The sequence below is a fragment of the Manacus candei genome, unplaced genomic scaffold (assembly GCF_025592945.1).
Source record: "Manacus candei isolate 608988 ecotype Guabito, Panama unplaced genomic scaffold, ASM2559294v1 h1tg000009l, whole genome shotgun sequence".
NCBI lineage: Eukaryota > Metazoa > Chordata > Aves > Passeriformes > Pipridae > Manacus > Manacus candei.
This window is the reverse complement of record NW_026138057.1, coordinates 1,713,519-1,731,145: the sequence shown is the minus strand read 5'-3', so window position 1 is coordinate 1,731,145 and position 17,627 is coordinate 1,713,519. Positions and strand designations below refer to the sequence as shown.

Sequence of the window (17,627 nt, the reverse complement as noted above, 5' to 3'; positions counted from 1 at the left end):
TAGATTAAAAGAAGTATGATTTTTTTGAATCACAAAACTCCAGGGATAATTTTAAAATAATGGAAGCAGCAGGTAATACATTATCAACCTCTACACAGATACGCCAGCTAAGTAAAAATAATGATGCAATTTTTATTCTCAACAGGACTCTTTTTAACACATTTTTGTCCTGAAAATTACATGCTTAATCTAAAATGTCTCTAAATTCCATCTGATGAGTTGGATGATGTCACCACGTGCGAATTGATGCAAAATTGCTTCCTTTGTAAGAAATATTTACCATGTTTATTCATTAAACTATTCCACAGCAACCTGCTACCACTGAATTTCATCAGAAATTACGTTTAATTGTACATTAGTGTTTTATAAAGGCACACACTATTCAAGTATTTCAATCCACTGATTTAAACTGGAGGTTGCAGTATGAACTAGTGAACAGCCAAACATTTTGGATTGGTTACAAGAGTTGGGTGCCAGTCTTTTCTAGTTTTTACACCAGGCTGCAAGTCAGTATATGTCATTATGACTCAGCTTCCCACTGAATCTCCTAAAAGAATATCTCAATTTAAAAAAAATCCTTAGGCCTGCAGGCAATAAAAAAAAAAAAGCTTTCTGTTTTGGAATGTAAATTAGCTGCTATTTCATGATCACCTACTTCAGTGGAGTCAAATTATCAAAACCTGGAAAAGCTACAGACTGGTTTTTCAGTTAAAAAAAGCTCTGGTTACCCGAAGTTAAAGATAACCCTGTAACATATACTATGATCCAAAGCTACAAATACAACACTATCTTGTGCATATATAAAATGACATTAAAAAAAAAAAAAAAAGGAAGAGGTAAGCAGTGTATATGTCAGAGAGTTGCTCATCCTGTCAATCTAAAGTCTACCAATGGTCTTCAGGAAAAACAAAGGCAGTTGAAACTGTATTTCAGTTCTCTCCTATAATTCTTCTTTCTAACTCAAAGGAAGCAGCCCTTCAGGAATGCTGATTTTAAGGAATAGCTAAATACTATATTCACACTACATTTTATACTCGCAAAATAAAAGACTATTTTAATAAAAATTCCTAAGTTGGTAATATTAATTTTTCCCCCCCCTAGAGTAAGTTTTAACTGCCCAGTATTTAAAGGTTTAGTGGTCGAAGGCCATGGTTTGATTTTATTTTGCAAGTTTTTAGTTTCTATGACAGAAGTATTAACTTCAATGCACTCAGCCCTTCAAGAGGAAGGCCCATCAAAAGCACAAGATATCTGATTGTACTTTCATCAGCTTTCATAATTGACCACCATTTAAAAAGCAAATAATTTTTGCCTAGTTTCACCTAGGCAGGCATACTTAGACATCACTACCAAGTGTTGAAAATGTCATGGAGTAACAACTACCCCAAAATGAGGTTTTGTGTAGGTAGTTTTGATCCAAGATCCATTTAAAATGCGGCATCTTTCTGCTCCTCAGTTAATTCCTGCAGATTGTGTCTACCTCATATTTTGATTTCAGAAGAGAAGGACATGATTTTCTTTTTATCTGCCTCTAAATAACAGAACTTTTGATGCTTTGCTCTCTAAAAGTTTTGCTCGTTACCCTTCAAAGCACAGCCCTAATGAAACTGCTTAGATGATTCTGGTAGCATTTATAAAAAAACCTACATTTATAAAGGTCATTTCTTAAGGTCAGTTGAATAATCCAAGAAGAAAACAGGGATTCTTTCTCATCATGTTCCTCTCAGCATTTTTATGCTGGAGTCAATCATTTCCATCACACATTCTGCTCACCCAAAACCTTTCTTCTTTATTCTCTTTCCATAAATTCCTTTGGAGAGAAAAATAGCATGACATTAAATGCTGTAAGAATAATAGGGATTCTAGTGCAGAATGATAAACTTAAGATCATCTGACAAACTGGACCACAGAAAAACAAAAGTGTGGGTACAAGATCTAGTTCCACTGGGTCAGTTGTATTGGTGTGAGATTGATCCTGGGTTTAATTCCATCCAGACAATGCCCTATAGCAAAGACAAGTGAATTTCTGACCTAATAGCCTTCATACCATTTGCTGGAACAAACAGAAATGTGTTTCTACACGAATCACCCTAAAGTTTTCAGGATAAATACTTGCTCCTAGTGCCTTCACCACTGACTTAGCATAAGGGAATATTACTGACAGCTTAATAATGTTTCTAGATTTTGAAAATACTTGAGATAAACATAAACACCATGCACGAAATGGTGTTTAGATTCAGCTAGTACAGTTTACTTAGACAAGTAAAACAGTCTACTCTTAGCACAGACACTCTCTGCTAGTGAAAGACAACGAGAGATTAGAAAGAGAGGTATTAGATATCATTACATTCCATATAAATACCTGATTTTCTCTTATCCACCTCCATGCCTTTTGCCTGCTGCAGAAGAAATAGGCAATCTTTTTGAATTAGCTACGCAGGTGAGTAAGAAAGGTGTCAGGTATAGGAGCTAAACTGATCCATATCACACCAAACAAACACAGTCTGGAAGGGTGGAAAACTGCACATATTCCTGCCCAGTTTTGTATGCAGCTGTTATCTCACAGGGGCTCGTTCAGTTTTGAAAAACAAGAGGTAACCTGAGATTATTTTTGGTGGTTGATGTTAAATGCTGGCTGTTCTTGTGCAGCTCAGCCTTCGAATGAAGTCTTAAACACCAATTTGGATCAAAGCGTCGCAAGCGCTAATTGAGCTGGCAAAGATACAATGCTCACAATTAAAAGATGTCTCCATTTGGTTGATGGCCAGATCTGTAGCTGGAATAAAGTTGCAGATGCCAGCTGATGATCAGAGCCAGCTCCTCTCTGAAACACAGCACTGCATTTCTTGCTTATTAATTGGAAGGGACTACCCTGACTCTGACATTACAATGCAGCCACTGACCTCAGAGAGTGGCTCTTAAACAGGAGCATTGTTTTCTTCTTTTCTTAGGGGCACAGATCCTGCCAAAATTTAAACATTAAAATATCCAGATTCAATTTGTAACAGAGACATCCTTCAACCACGATGTGCAGCTCTTCCTGTTGACATGCAACTGCCCAATTACTTACAGATACATCCGATTTTTTTTGACTTGCCTATTGAATTCTAAGAGAAATGGTCCTTGCCACGACTGCATTCTTCGCTTTTGCACATTAGAAAGCACATTATCAAGCTGATCAGTACTAATCTGATGAGTGCTGTGTTTTCACTGCTCATGTTATGCAGAGGGATAGCAACATCCTATGAACCACTCTCTGCAGAAAACATTTAAAAAAAAAAGGAAAACAACTTTTAAAGTAAAGGCTTCAAATATTCAAGTAATAAACAAAAGAGTTGTTAAGGATGTACCTGGGACACTAGTACAAAACTACTATAACACCCAACCAGTACCCATTAAGGGCAAACTTTTCATAAATGTCATTCAGAAAATAAAAAGAAAACCCATAAACTTGAGGGAAGAATGTCTTTTATTTCCCACGATAAGATTGCTCTCAAAGAAATATAAAAGGAAGAGAAGTCAGAAAGTTTTGCATACCTGAATGCCCTTCCATGTTTGGATGCCAGGAGGTTGGGGCAGTTAACTCCCATACTCTTTGTCCAAACCCAAAACCATAAAATTGCTGAAGAACAATATCCTTCAGGATACCAAACACATCAAAAGTACAAGATTACTTCTATAACACAAGTGACAAAAACTCTTATATTAAGAATGATGACTAGTGCCAAGCAGAAAACCCAAATCAAATGCCCAAAACACCCATAGCCAGTTTTCATGATGGGAAGATTTCATCCCTTTTTCCCCCTAAATCAACTTTTATATATTAATTCTTTTGGAAGAAGAAAATAAAGTAAAGCAAACAGGAAAAGAAATCTTCCCACCTTTCTCCTCCACACAAATAAAAATATCTCAAGTCCAACACAGACCACATCACCTATTCCAAATTATGCCCAGTGAAAACTGTGCTGCAAGCAACAAAATGATGGTAAAAGAGTGAACACTGCTCTTTCACATTATCACTGAGCAGGTAATGCTGGAAAGGACCACAGTGGGTCATCCCAACCAAGCTCCCAGCTCAAGCAGGGTCATCCTAGAGCACATTGGCCAGGATCATATCCAGAGATTTCTTCAATATCTCCAGTGAGGGAGGCTCCACGACCTCTCTGAGCAATCTATTCCATTGTGCAGTCACCTGCACAGTAAAGAAGCTCTTCCTCATGTTAAGGTGAAACATAAAAGCTTTTGAGGTCTGAAAAGGCTGAGATCTTCCTCTAAGGCAGATTTGGAAGGTTACCTGCAATGTAAACTTTGAAAAAACTTCAAAGCCAGTTAAGAAGACGGACTTTGCAAAAGCACTCACTGTTTCCCATCCCCAGGGGAGTTATTTGGAACAACCTCAGGATGTGTCAGAGGAGGTTACACTGACAGCCAGGCCACCAGGAAACACACACCGAGGTAATCAGTGCTGAGTGAGCTTTTAACAGGACAACAATTGCTCAAGTTTCTCTCTCAGCAGTGCCATAATGGCAGCCATCAGCAACATAAATGTAATATTCTGTTGAAACACAAGGAATCTACACAAAATTTATATCTTTTTGTACACTGAAGTGCACAACTGTCCAACCAGAAATGGAAGCTGGCAGAATAATTCCAGGTTAATGTATTTTCCAGAAACAATGCTTATCTCCAATGTGATTTCTTGCATTTAAAGGAAGTACTAGGATATTAAAAGAAAACCCACCAGTGTTATCTGTAGAAATAATTTGGTATTTTTATCTGCAAGAAGTGTAACCAAATGTGATGCCTCAGCTGTCGAAAAAAAAATTCAGCTGTTTTGAAATATTTCATACTGTAGAAGCAGATGTATGTGTATACATACATATACACATATATATTCAAGCCACTGAGAAAAGATAGCCAAAAATCAAATTTTCATATTTAATTATGTGTCTACAACTAGAAACCTTTCACACACAGGCACATACACTGTCCATATTTATGTATTTTCCCTTGAGCAAAAAGAGATCTTTTTACATTCAAAAAAAAAAAAAACACCAAAAACACCAATGGAATTGGATACTATCTTGCAATTTTCTATTTCTTTTTATGAGCATCTCCCAGTGATGTTTTGGCACCTACTCCAGATAAGGAGACTTTCCCACAGCCGTTCCTCTTCATTACATTAACAAGAATCAGGTAAGAGCCCTCTCCATCCTCATTAGTGCTTGGTAAGTAATGAGCACTAAGATTTAGACACACACAGAGACACACTATAAAACAGTGTTATCTGGAAGATTTACCCTTAAGTTAGCACTAGGTGTACATAACCCATGAGGTTTAAAGTGTCTGTAGCACAAGAGGAATCTGTTCTATTGCCCTAAAACTGAAGTGAAAGTGCTAGCTTTTTACTGCTTTCTTATCAGGAGACTTTGAAGCCATATTTTTAAAACTAAGCCTTTGTTTGAAAGAATTAAAGCTACACCAATACTATAATTTCTAAGTCCTGAGCAGTAACAAGGAGAGCCTAATCAATCTCCTTCCCTCCAATATTTTCTCACTCACTACACATACAGCATTTTTGGGTTTTATCTTTGTTTAGAAAGAGCAGCATCCAGATGCAGCCAGCCCCTGGTAAAATACAGATAAATAGAGTATCTCTAGAATAACATCAATATTTCAACTTATTCATTCAGCGCATAACATCCCTTTTTATCTACCTCCTTCCAACAGATATCGAAATTAGCCTGTTTTCCCATCATCACCCCTCTGATATCTTATCTCATCCTTATCTCAGGTCTGAGAATGGCTCTGGCAACTTCTCAGTTCTGACTTTGTGAAGTGAAACTTCCCAGTAACTTCCTTGAAAATCGGGTGGTTGAGGGAATTGCTTGGATATGGATGTTTGTTTCCAGCCTAGTCAGCAACTGAATTTCTGAAAATACATCTACTCATTTCTCCAGGTGGGTCCTTGCAAATATTCACAAGAATGAGTCTGCTACTGATATTGAATATTCTTCTACAGCAGTGGCACAAGCTACCTTAAGGATCATTTTATTCTCTAGAACACGGAAAGATTTAAGGCAGATTAAATTATTCCATACTGATTTTTCCAAGGTATTGTCAGATGTAAGCAAGGGCGGCAAAAACTTCATGTTCCTGTAATGGCTGAACATTATTTGGAACAGTTTTCCATTACATATAAAAGTACCATTTTAACGTGTGACACAACCAAGATTAAGCAACAAAGGAACATATGATGCAGGTGAACACCAAAATCCATAAACCTGACTGCAGTATCAACTTCTGCAGATCACCTATTTGATGGGAATGGCTTCAGCCTTTGCAACTACATTTTATGAGCCATTGATGGGCAATTTGTCTATACAGAGGAAACATTCTCCTTAAACCTTTAGTTCTGGTATACATGTCCTGCATTTCTTCCTAGCTATTTCAGAAGCTATTTAACTTTTGTCAGTTTAGGTACATATGAAACAAGCAATACCACGCACTGTGACATTAAAGCAGATGGAAATGCAAGTTTTTTTTCTGAGTCCATCTGAAGAAACTGATTATTATTTCTTTAAAACAGATCTTACTATTTAGCTTTCACGGCATTTTAATTCTTTCTGTGCCCAAGAACAGATAGCAATCTGCCCTTGAGCCAAAAGAGCTCCAGCTGAGTAGAAATTAGGGAAAGAACTAGGATATTTGAAACAGGAACAGAGGTGTGAGTTAAAGAAATAAAATATATTAAATGTCTGCTTTCATAAGCTTTCCTAAGCCAAATACAGCACACCTGTGTACACTGAAGAGCAGACAGTTGTTTTACAAGTAAATAAAAAAAGCAACTGCAGATTAGTCTCTATTCACTATCTGTGCACTTCAGGACAGTATTTTTTTCACACATCATTCATATATGAATGTAGAGATTTCACAGAAAACAGTATTTGAGACTGATTTTTCACCAAATTAAACAGCCAGGCTGCACTGGTTGCCACGTTAAAGATGATTAATGAAGGAAACAGGAGGGGAGCAGCAATGCTGTGGTGGGTTCTGACCCCCCCTCACCCCATTATCATTGAGGCACCATGGTTACAGATTAATTTCCCAAGCCTTACCATCTGCATTAAGCCAAATAACCTTATTCCTCAGCCGAGAATAAAACAAAGAAAGCTGCGAGCCTAGACTTTGTAAAAGAGATCAGGATGTCTTCCCAACCATCACGACTGTTTTGTACCCCCCTCATACACATCAGCACCTAAATAACAGTTTGCATTTCAAAGGCTATAGCTCTCGTTTCCACTCGGATTTTCAAAAGGTTAGTGCAGTCAACAGGCTGTTCCCTTTTGAAATTCAAAAAGTGTCAGATTTGACTTGTTCAGCTCGCTTAAAACAAAATCCACTGCAGATTACAGGTATTAAGCCTCTCTAAAATATCTGGTCCCTTGGCAAACGGTTGGTTCCCCTCACAGAAGGAGGAAGAAAACAAATCAAAACCAACAAAAAACTCAGCAGTACCTGTTTGCAGAAGTGCACATGCCAGGAGCCTCTGTATTCTCCACAGCAGGGCTGATGGACTGTGCCAGTCACTGATAAGTAGTAAGAATACAATGGCTATTCTGGGCTTTTTGGCACCGAAAACAGGAATTAATTATCAACCGATCGGTTTCAGCAAAGCAGCTCAAAGGTCCAGCTACTAAACACAGTTGTTTGATTTACACCCTCACTGAGCTTCAACCCCCCCCCCCCCCCCGAAAAATATTTCTTAACAAAAAAACCCCACTAAATGAAGCAGTAATAAAATTGATTTTATTTCTCTGTTTTCAAGGGAGTGTCTCTTTGCACACATTTCATTATTTTGCCTCAGGAGGAGGAAACTTCCTCAACCATCTAATGATACCCAGAGCACAGCACGGCTGCTTTTCAGTCTTTTCAGCTCAGCTTTCCCACACTGTTTTTTTTGTTTGTTTTCTTTTCCACATTTCAGTAAAATCTCGTTTCCCCCCCTTCTTTAGTGCCACAGGCAAGCCTGGAACAAACCTATGGCTGCAAAGTCATTCAGACATGAAGAGGATGGCATTCATAAGGTGGGCACAGGGTATTGCTGGGCTTATTGTTACTGTCGGTTCACAAAGCCATTCTGAGGTACAAAGTTCAAGCTCCTACTCCTGTTTACTCATTCATATCAACAAAACCACACAGTCACCTGAAAAACTGTGTCAAGTATTGAGAATTCGACAGGCTATTTTGTTTACCACTTACAGCACCAGGTAATCTGTCTCCCCTCCCACTACCAGAACAAGTTTAATAAACAGCCATAAAAACTACTGAAAGTAAGTTAAAGTGTCATTTCACCAGGGTGAAATTACAGAGACTGGGCCCCACTATCAACCCCAGTCGACCTGTTCTTGCACAGAAGGTGTTTGGATGCTCTCTAAGCAAGGGCAGAGCAGCAAAGCCAGTGATGGCACATCCCTCTGGGTAGAACTGTGGTGGCCTGGAAGTCTTTCATGTGGAGATGTCACAAAGATGTTCTGCTCCAGCCCCACTTGCAACTAAAAGGGAAAGGTGTTAGTTTGCAATTAGATGTGACTCAGCAAATGCTCCCTCCGTTTTCTAAGGGCTGCGATTTGTCCGACAGTCAGTAAATGTGTTTTTCAACCAGCTTCCACTTTCGCGATGGGCAAATGGAAAGTAAACCCACCTATTTCCTACAAGGAAACTGTGACTATAAATCAATCAAATAGGATAATTCATAAATAACAGCAATAAGAATATGTAAATGGGTGGAGAAAATAACACTTTTGGTAACATACACTAGCTGGCAGCAAACAAGTCTTATCATCCTAAGACAGCATGTGGAGACAAAACACACCAGAATTTTGTGACACTTCTCTATTTCTTTCCATAGAAGCTATTAATCAGTATTGACAAGCAAGATATTGAGAAATTCTGCCCACAGCATGTAAGATTCCCATATTGATTTCTCTAATGGTTGACTGAAGTATTGTTTGTATCAACAAATACAGCAGAAATTTAAGAGGGAACACTACAGAAAACATTGCAAAGACAAAACACAGTAAAAGTAAACAATGATAAACACAGGAATAATGTGAGGTAAGGGGTAAATGAGCAAGTAATAGCACAAGAAGGAAAGGGAGAAAAAACCCTATAATATAACACAAAAACTGCTATTTCATGCAGTGTCATATTTATTCTTCAGCATTTCTAAAAGGACTTGCCCTCCAACGTGTTTGAAATAGGAAATATAACAATACACCTTGCACAATATTAGGACTGAAGGAAGGTGTAAAAATAATCTTTATGCTTTCTGACAAACATATTACTTGACTTCCACGCAGAGAATATTTACAGTTCTGACTCTTTACAAGGCAGATGGCACATCAGTTGTGAAAAACTAGACAATGGGAAGAAACACTGCTTTTGACAAGTGGCATAAATGAGATTTCTTTGTCTGCAGAGTGGTACATCATAAGGATTACTATCTGTGAACAGTTTTCTGTTAAATATAGAAAATAATACTGAACACACAATCTCACAGAAAAAGGGATTACAGTTTTAGGTTAAGATATCCTTATATCCTGTCCTAACTATAAATTAATAAATGAGAAAGAAACAGGAAAGTGTCAGCATTCTAATTTTTCTAAACACAAAGAATACATTAAAATGTCAAAAGTAAGTCTCCTGAGCAGAAATGCATTATACATAGAATAACAAGCAGAATTCCAACTGTTCTATTACATTTAGACTGAAATCTAGAGATCCTCAAGATTTATCTGAGATCACCTGGAACTTCAGGAATATATTAACTAGATTAGATCAAATCTAAAATAAGTCTTTAGTGAAGGTTACAAAAGTTTTTATGGCATCCTTTCTTTCCCTCACTTCCTTCTTGTTTTTTTTTTCCTTTTTCTTCCTTTCACTTTCCAGAAGTCAGAAACTTCTGATATAGTATCATAAAAAAAAATTTTTTAGTTTTTCTGGCAAAAATTACTTTTTTTCTGGATTTTTAATTTAAGGTGGTGATTTTAGATATAGGGAGCACCTTTAAATGTATTAACCCAGCTAATAAAATAACATAGCAAGTATCACACTTCCAAGGGCATCATTCATAACCAAATGTTAGTCCTAAAATAGCAGAAAATTCCATAAAATTTGAAACTTTTTAAAAATTAAAAATGAAAGTCTTCCCCCCCACCAAGACATATAGAGTAAAAAAAAAATAAAAAATTGTGGTTACTTTATTCGGGAGGTGAAGCAGAAGTAGCTCCTCCTGCACACACATCTGGGGGGGTGGGGTTTTTGGGTTGTTTGATTGGTTGACTGGCTTATCTGATGGGGGTTTTGTGTGTTTGGGGGTTTTGTTTTTTGTTTATGGGGTGGAGGTTGCTAGGTCTTCGTTCTTTCTTTTTAAATATATCAAAACTTTCCTCTCAGAAGCAAACCCTTCTTTCACCAAGTAGCTTCTAGTTTGCTGCATTAGGCACTTGCTTATAAGTCATCAAAATAAAACCATTAAGCCAAACACATTCCTTGAAAAAAATGGGAGTTGCACCACCGTTTTAAGCACCCATTATGCTTAAACACAGTCCACAACAACAGCACATAATTCTTCAGCTATAGCACACCAAAAACTGTATCTAAATACTACTTCTGTACCTCAAATATAAGTCCTTAGAAGCCATTAACAAAACAAGTATCATCATCAGGCACATTGACAGAAATCAGAAAGCTTTCACAGCCCAGAAAACTCAGACAGCAAAAAGCCTGAATTCTAAGCAGGAGACAAATGGTAGAGTTATTACCCTCCTGAAAGAATAAAATTAAGAACCTACAGCAAAAAAGGCATGGTGTTTTCTGCTGAAGAAGCAGCCTGCTAGCACTCTGCAGAGTTCATCCTCAGCCCTGGGGAAAAAGAGGGACACTGCTGGACCTTGGCCTGAGCTCTCAGGAGCCAGAATAGCTCCTGGCTACCTGCCAGGGCCACTGTAACCATGGCCTGGTTACAGCCCAGAGCATCAGCACCCAGCCTGAGCCCTGTGCTTCCACTTCAAAATCCAGGAAGGGGCAGAATTCCAGCTACTCTCGTATCAGTGTGAATGAAAGACAGTCACTTTCAACACCTGATTATAGCTCAAAATGATCTTGAAAACTAGAAACAAGGATTTTCGACTTTCTCCTCCTCCACCCCAGTACAGTAATGTCAAATATGTTCCTCTTTATCTTTTCTCAGGTCTCAGACTGATTTCTTTACACACCTTTATCTGAAAGGAGGGAAAAATATTATTTTCACTTCCCTTAAAAACTAATTACTTAAGGCAACAAATGCAGAGGAAATAGTCGACCTTGAAAATATATCTGGGGGGAAAAAAACAAACCAAAACAATCATTTATGTCAGGTTCTCAAGCTTGATAAGCAGATCCATTTTACTTCTATCACTTCCAACAACAGACATACACCAGATATCTGCTGAAGGTAACACCCATACCTTCATTAAGCAACTTGAAATGAGCACAGTAGTTTTGTCCTGGCTACAAACCACAGAGGAAGCATTCTTCTGAAGCCTGGGAATTAGAGATTGCTTTGTAACATCAGGGTACTAAGACTGACAGTGGAAAAAAGACCAGCAGCTACTTCTCTACCATTAAAAAAAGTTCTGCCTTTTACAGCCCTGTTGTTTGTACATGCATTTAATGAGTTGCTGTAATGGAAATATTATTATTGTTATTAAAGTGCATCTTGTTGGGTTTATGGTCCTGTTCTCTGCTATTAAGCATTCTACTTCAATCAAATTATTCAGTGTCTTGTGTCTTTGTCCTATTTCACATGTGGCCAGAAAGCAATGCACTGTCACAAAAAAAAAAGAAAGGAAAAAAGGAAAAGTTTGTTCACATCAAGCTTCTTCTGAGTCATATTTTTGTCACTTAGACAAAAATTTTGGCATACAACCTTTCAGTAGTAACTTTCAAGTAACACTCAGAAAACTTTCATTTTAGCTAGAAGTAGGGAAGCCTCATTAGACAAAATAATGTGGACCACCAATCTTAGTTTCTGATCCCAATGCCTGACTTCATGTAAGCATTCCCTTCTACAAATATCTTTCCAGACAGATTGTTCAGGTGTCAGGGACCACAAAAGTTCACAATTGGCCACAGAATCACACCCTGAGCCTGTTGCACACTGTGTCCACTCCCTAAACTCATTCACTGAGACTCATTTCTGATGCTGTACGAAAAACCTGTACTGTCTCCAGCACAGTTTGAAAAAAATTAACATATATACAACTATCACATTAGATCTGCCAACACCAAAATGTCAAAGGAAATATAAAAGTGCACAGGAAACCACAAACTTCAGAATAGTTTTATGAAGCTAAATTCACCTTCAAAAATGTTCCCCTTTACATTTTGAGAGACTGATTTCAGGGCAGTAATTTTTACTTATTCCATCAAAACATACGTAGTTAACTGGACAGACAAATACAACTCAATCTTAGTACCTCTTTTGCACTACAACCAATTGGAAATACGAGTTAGAGTTATCATTGTGTCTCAAAGCCACACCAAAAACCAGCTTAGGTAATGCAGAAAAGATGGTTTATTTCAAAACCATGAACTTTCTGTAATTTTATAGGCATTGATTCATGCATATAATTTTATACCAAGCTCAGAAGCTACACACAGTTATGAAAAACGGTGACAGCTGTGTATTTTCCTCTCTTTAACAATACTGTCAAACAAGAAAAGATGACAGGCTGTGTTAACGTAGTTGAACTCATCAGTTCATATTTGTTTGCAATTAGGCCTGAGGACGTGCACCACCACAGGAGATCTTCCAAAACCATCACCAAGACATAATGCAAAGAAAAAGGCATCGCCCCACAACAAGGGACAAAAAACATCAGTTGTCCACCTCTGCAGCAAGTCCCCTGCTCACTGATTTCAGCACCAGCGTAGGAAACAGAGCAGAAACTGTTATAAAAATAAATACTTAACTATGGAAAACTTTCCACCTTGCAAGGCTGACGCTTTGTCTTAGCTAAGCAATTTCACACAGCAGGACGCCGGACTCTGCTTTTTGCAAACACAACTAGTCCTGCAAATCTACTCTGTTAGGTCCAACCAGTGCATTAGTCACCCATTTACAAGTACTAACTGCCACAGACAGAGCTGCCTTCTGCTGGAGGAGATAATAATCCAGTAGATGGCACATCGATAGCACTGTATCACTTTTTAAACTTAAAGCATGTGCTGTTGAAAAATTACTCTATGTTCTACACAGCCAGTTACAAACCAAGCTGAAGACAGTAATCCAGGACTTTTGTAAGTCTCCAACCGTACAGTAGAGTTTCAGTCTCCTTTTTAACAGGATAACCAATCTGGCACCCAAAACTTCACTTTGCAACACATATTCCACTTGGGTGCAATTCTAACTGGAATTTCTCTCACACTGATCATTTTCATCCCTCAATTACATAAGAACATAAATCGTCAAGGGCTGCAAAACTGTACTCTTATCAAAGTGTTTCCACTCCTCAGAATCATAATTTTCATAATTAGTATTCACATGCCAACTTAAACTTCTTGATATTCTTTCCAACTATTTTTTGAAAGGTGAGGAGGGACTCGAATTTTTTTTCTTTTTTTTACAGAATGAGCTACATTTTATTTTTCAAACCACTAATATTTGGTCATGAAGTTAAGGACCCACTTTCAGGGCTCTACACTAGATACCTTGATTCCCATGAATGTTCAAGCAGTTTTTTTAAGTTTTCCACAGCTCATTTCAGTGCAGCCTAATCTCCAGTAGCTCATACAAGATACAAACCTACATCTGCAAAAGCTGGTTTGGTGCTTCCTCTCCATCTTAACTTTTCTTCCAAGGATGCATCACTCTTTAACGAGCATAATAAAATTATTAATCTGAATTAATTCACACTTGATTGCTGGTGAAAGCTCCCTCAGACATCTCATTAAATCAGAAGAACTGAAGCACAGTATATTACAATTTCCCTCTGAGTTTTATTTCCGAAGCACATCAGCGTGGTTCATATGGACCAGCACTGAAGAATCCCTAATCAGAAGGGATTTTTACCAAAAAAAGTACTCCTCCTGTGCCAGTAACAACCCACTCTAAAGGAGGGAAGTAACTGAATAATTGAAACAATTTCCTGACCTGAGGTTGGATCTCAGGAAGAGGTTCTTCACCCAGAGGGTGTTTGGGCACTGGAACAGGCTCCCCTGGGAAGTGGTCACAGCACCAATCCTGACAGAGCTCCAGAAGTGTTTGGACAAGGCTGTCAGGCACGTGGTGGGATTCCTGGGTCTGTCCTGTGCAGGGCCAGGAGCTGGACTTCAATGATCCTTGTGGGTCCCTTCCAACTCTTTGATTCCAGGATTTCTCCCTGCATTCAGACTTTTTTTCCACTCAGAGATTTTCAGTTGTTATTTGCTGTGTATACAGAGCAACGAGCTCCTGCTGTCCCTTACTAGTATGTAGCAGGCACACATTTTTTCCCTTTTTTTTCTTTTATATCTCAGTGAACAATTAAGCCTTAAAATGTGCAGCTGCTTTGATGCCGAATTTACATGAAGAGACCAAGAACAAGGGGAAAAAAAATGCATTTCCCTGAAAAATATACATGCATATATCCTCTGAGAAATACACATTGGACTTACTACTGTTTATTATGGACTTATTACTGTGTTATTATTCCTACACTGCAGAACAATACCACAGTCAAAATTTGAGCTTGATTTACTTATAGGGAGCTGGAAGTTGAGAAGTCTGAACTGAGAGCAGTGTCAAAATAGATCTGCTCTGCACCCAACATTAACTTCCCATCTGTGCACATCAAGACAATGGGATAGAGTGCCTCAGCTTTATCTTTTCTTTGCTGAACATGTTGTACCTACAAGATGGACAATATATTATCTCTCAGCAGCTGAGCAGAACACACTATCTTATCAGAACCCTGCATGGCCAGAGCAGGTGTTATTTTTAAGCTGAAATAGATTTTGTTCGCATTTTCTCGTATTTGTTACACTTGCAAAGAAAGGAATTCTTCTAGATTGCAGTAACTTTTTACACGTTTACTGGCATTGAGATAACACTGCAACACCTCACCTGCATTTCACAGCAAAAAAAAAAAAAACAACAAACAAGACCTCCGAGGTCTATGTTCAGATAGAGAATCCTAAACTGAGACAAGATTGTTCAAGTGTTTCTAATTTTTTTGCCCTCTGTAAGGGAAAACGTTAGCATGTTCTCAGTTTCAGCTGTCTGCCTTTCTTTCCAACGAAAGAGAGTCTAGCTGGTTTTACTGTTCTATATATAAAGCTTATATTTGTCACTGTCTTGTTACATCCCACAAGCGGTGGGTCAAGTTACACGGGAGCATCCCTTTCTTGACATTAAACAAACAAACAAAAAAAGCCTAAAACCACCAAGAGAACACTCAGTATCTTTCAGAGGATCGGGAGGGGGAATGGGACAGATGAGAATCAGATGATCTCTGCTCTAAACTTAATACCCCAGTAAAAGCAGAAAGCCGTGCTATTTCTCTTCGAAGCACTAAATCTGAAAAAGAAAAGCAAACAAAGAAGCAGCACCTTAAGGAAAATAGCTGTCGGTACTCACCTAGTGCCGAAGACCAGCGCAGCAAAGAGAGGCAGCAAATAACAGGCAGGGATGAATTTCATACTGGCGCTCCCCCGTTTGCTCCGCTCCTCGCACTGGTCCTCGCTCCGGCTCTGTCCCCGTCTCCTCCTCCCGCACTTCTCCTCGCCGGGGGAGCCGCCCCGCCCGCTGCGGGAGGGTCCTGCCTCCGCCAGCGCAAACCCAGCGCCAGGCGGGAGCGCCGAGCGGGCTTTGAGCGCCGGGAACGGGCTCAGGAGGCAGAGCAGAGCCGGCGGCGGGCGGCGGCTCCAGCGCGGCCCGCGGGATGCGCCGGGATGTGCCGGGATGTGCCGGGATGCGCCGGGATGTGCCGGGATGCGCCGGGATGCGCCGGGATGCGCCGGGATGCGCCGGGACGCGCCCCGCGGGGGCGGCCGGGCAGGGATTAGAAAGGGGGTGCCCGGAGCCTCCGCTCCCAGGGCACCGCGGGGCGCGGCCGAGAAATACCTCCTGCAAGTCAAGAAAAAAATAAAAAAAAATAATTAATAAAATAAATAAAGAGAAACCCGCAACGAAAAATCCGCCGGTATTTTGCGGCTAGCGCCTTTGTGTGATGTGAATATAAACGAGACAGGTGATACAGAGAAAGGGAGCTGTTCCCGGTAGGTGTCAAGCCCCTGAGCAGCCTGTCACTACACCCAGCCCAGGTGTCATTGCTGCAAAGCAGGAACGCACAAGCTACTAATTCAATCAGGTGCTCATTCACCTTCATAGCAAATTGAAGGTAACAGCGGAAATAGCTTCCAAAATAGGACTTTGAAACGTTAATGTCATCTCTAAAAGCCTTTCATCACCTGAAACAACCAGTTGGACCTTCGGAGGAATAAATACCCCTTTCCTGCTTCCTGTGTTTGTATTCACCTGATCTCAGTCATTAGTTAAGTGAATCTGCATTGGTTAAAGGTGCTTTCAGGATGTAGGTGTTCCCTACCTTGACACAAGTGAAGTTCATCTGATGGCAAACCACATGAAAGTAAAATAGTTAAACAAGAATCACCTGGCTATGCAATACCCAAAACCCCCCAATCAAACAAACTTGTCTGCAAGTGAATGAAGTGTGGTCATTACAAGAAAGAGTTTTGGTCAACTGTGTGCTTGTTTGATCATAGGAAATGCATCCAGAAACTATACTATACATCACAAGCATAAAATAAAAATTTCCATAGTTTAACCTGGTGTGTCATTGCATTCAGCTACTTACTGAGGAGTAATTTTGGATTCCATCAAAGCAAAGAGGAACTCACTGAAATGAATGGAAGACTTTAAAATTAGCATTGTCCTCTAACAAGATGTTCACATGGCATACAAATAGAATTAATAAATTACCTTACTGGTTATATCTTTCAATAACAAACTGAGAGGGAAGGGAGAGAAAAGAAAATAAGAAAAGGCAACGTACACGGCCAAAAAAAAAAATAAATTATTTATTTCTGACTCTTCTTTCTGTGTCCTAACGCTAGTATCTTTTTTCAGCACACCTGGCAGCAAGTTCTATTCATTCAGATTATTTGAAATCAGTATTTATTGTTATTTTGATGCTACATACCAGCATGAAAGAACAGTCATGTTACCATGGATACTTATTATAGAATAGTGAAAAGGTCATAAAAAGACCAGTTAGTCTGTCATTTTCTCTTCCAGAAAAAGCCAACCTTCCCAGGCTATCAGGCACCTCATAGTCTTCTATCAGCAGCTAATACTTGTTTCATCTTCCTTTTATGTGCACACATACAGGGTGGCATGGGGGGGGAGATACTGGTACATTGAGGCAGCTAATTGTGCCTGATAGTGTTGAATGATCTTAAGAAAACTTGTGAAATTTTGCAATCTGAGGAATTATTTTTTAATTCTATTGCTGCCCTGCCTCTTTTTTGGGGGGTGGGGGTGGAATTCAGAGGTCTGCTGCTGTGCCCCACTCATATTCAGA

The 17,627-nt window shown here is 39.2% G+C and overlaps 1 protein-coding gene across 5 annotated transcripts in view; it reads right to left on the bottom strand.

Moving 5' to 3' along the window:
• The window catches only part of LUZP2 (leucine zipper protein 2), a 130,015-nt gene extending 114,131 nt beyond the window's left edge, over nucleotides 1–15,884 (bottom strand). Inside the window, exons 1-2 of one of the 5 annotated variants that reach the window (XM_051777227.1) lie at nucleotides 7,519–7,603; nucleotides 3,538–3,637 (exon numbers count right to left, since the gene is read on the bottom strand). In XM_051777227.1, the coding sequence (XP_051633187.1) occupies nucleotides 3,538–3,590 (53 nt within the window). In that variant the 5' untranslated portion in view covers nucleotides 3,591–3,637; nucleotides 7,519–7,603. Of the gene's footprint in view, nucleotides 1–3,537; nucleotides 3,638–7,518; nucleotides 7,604–15,661 lie in introns of those variants that run through there. The other 4 variants (XM_051777224.1, XM_051777222.1, XM_051777228.1 and 1 more) reach the window with 4 other exon arrangements.
• Between the last annotated feature and the right edge of the window lie 1,743 nt (nucleotides 15,885–17,627).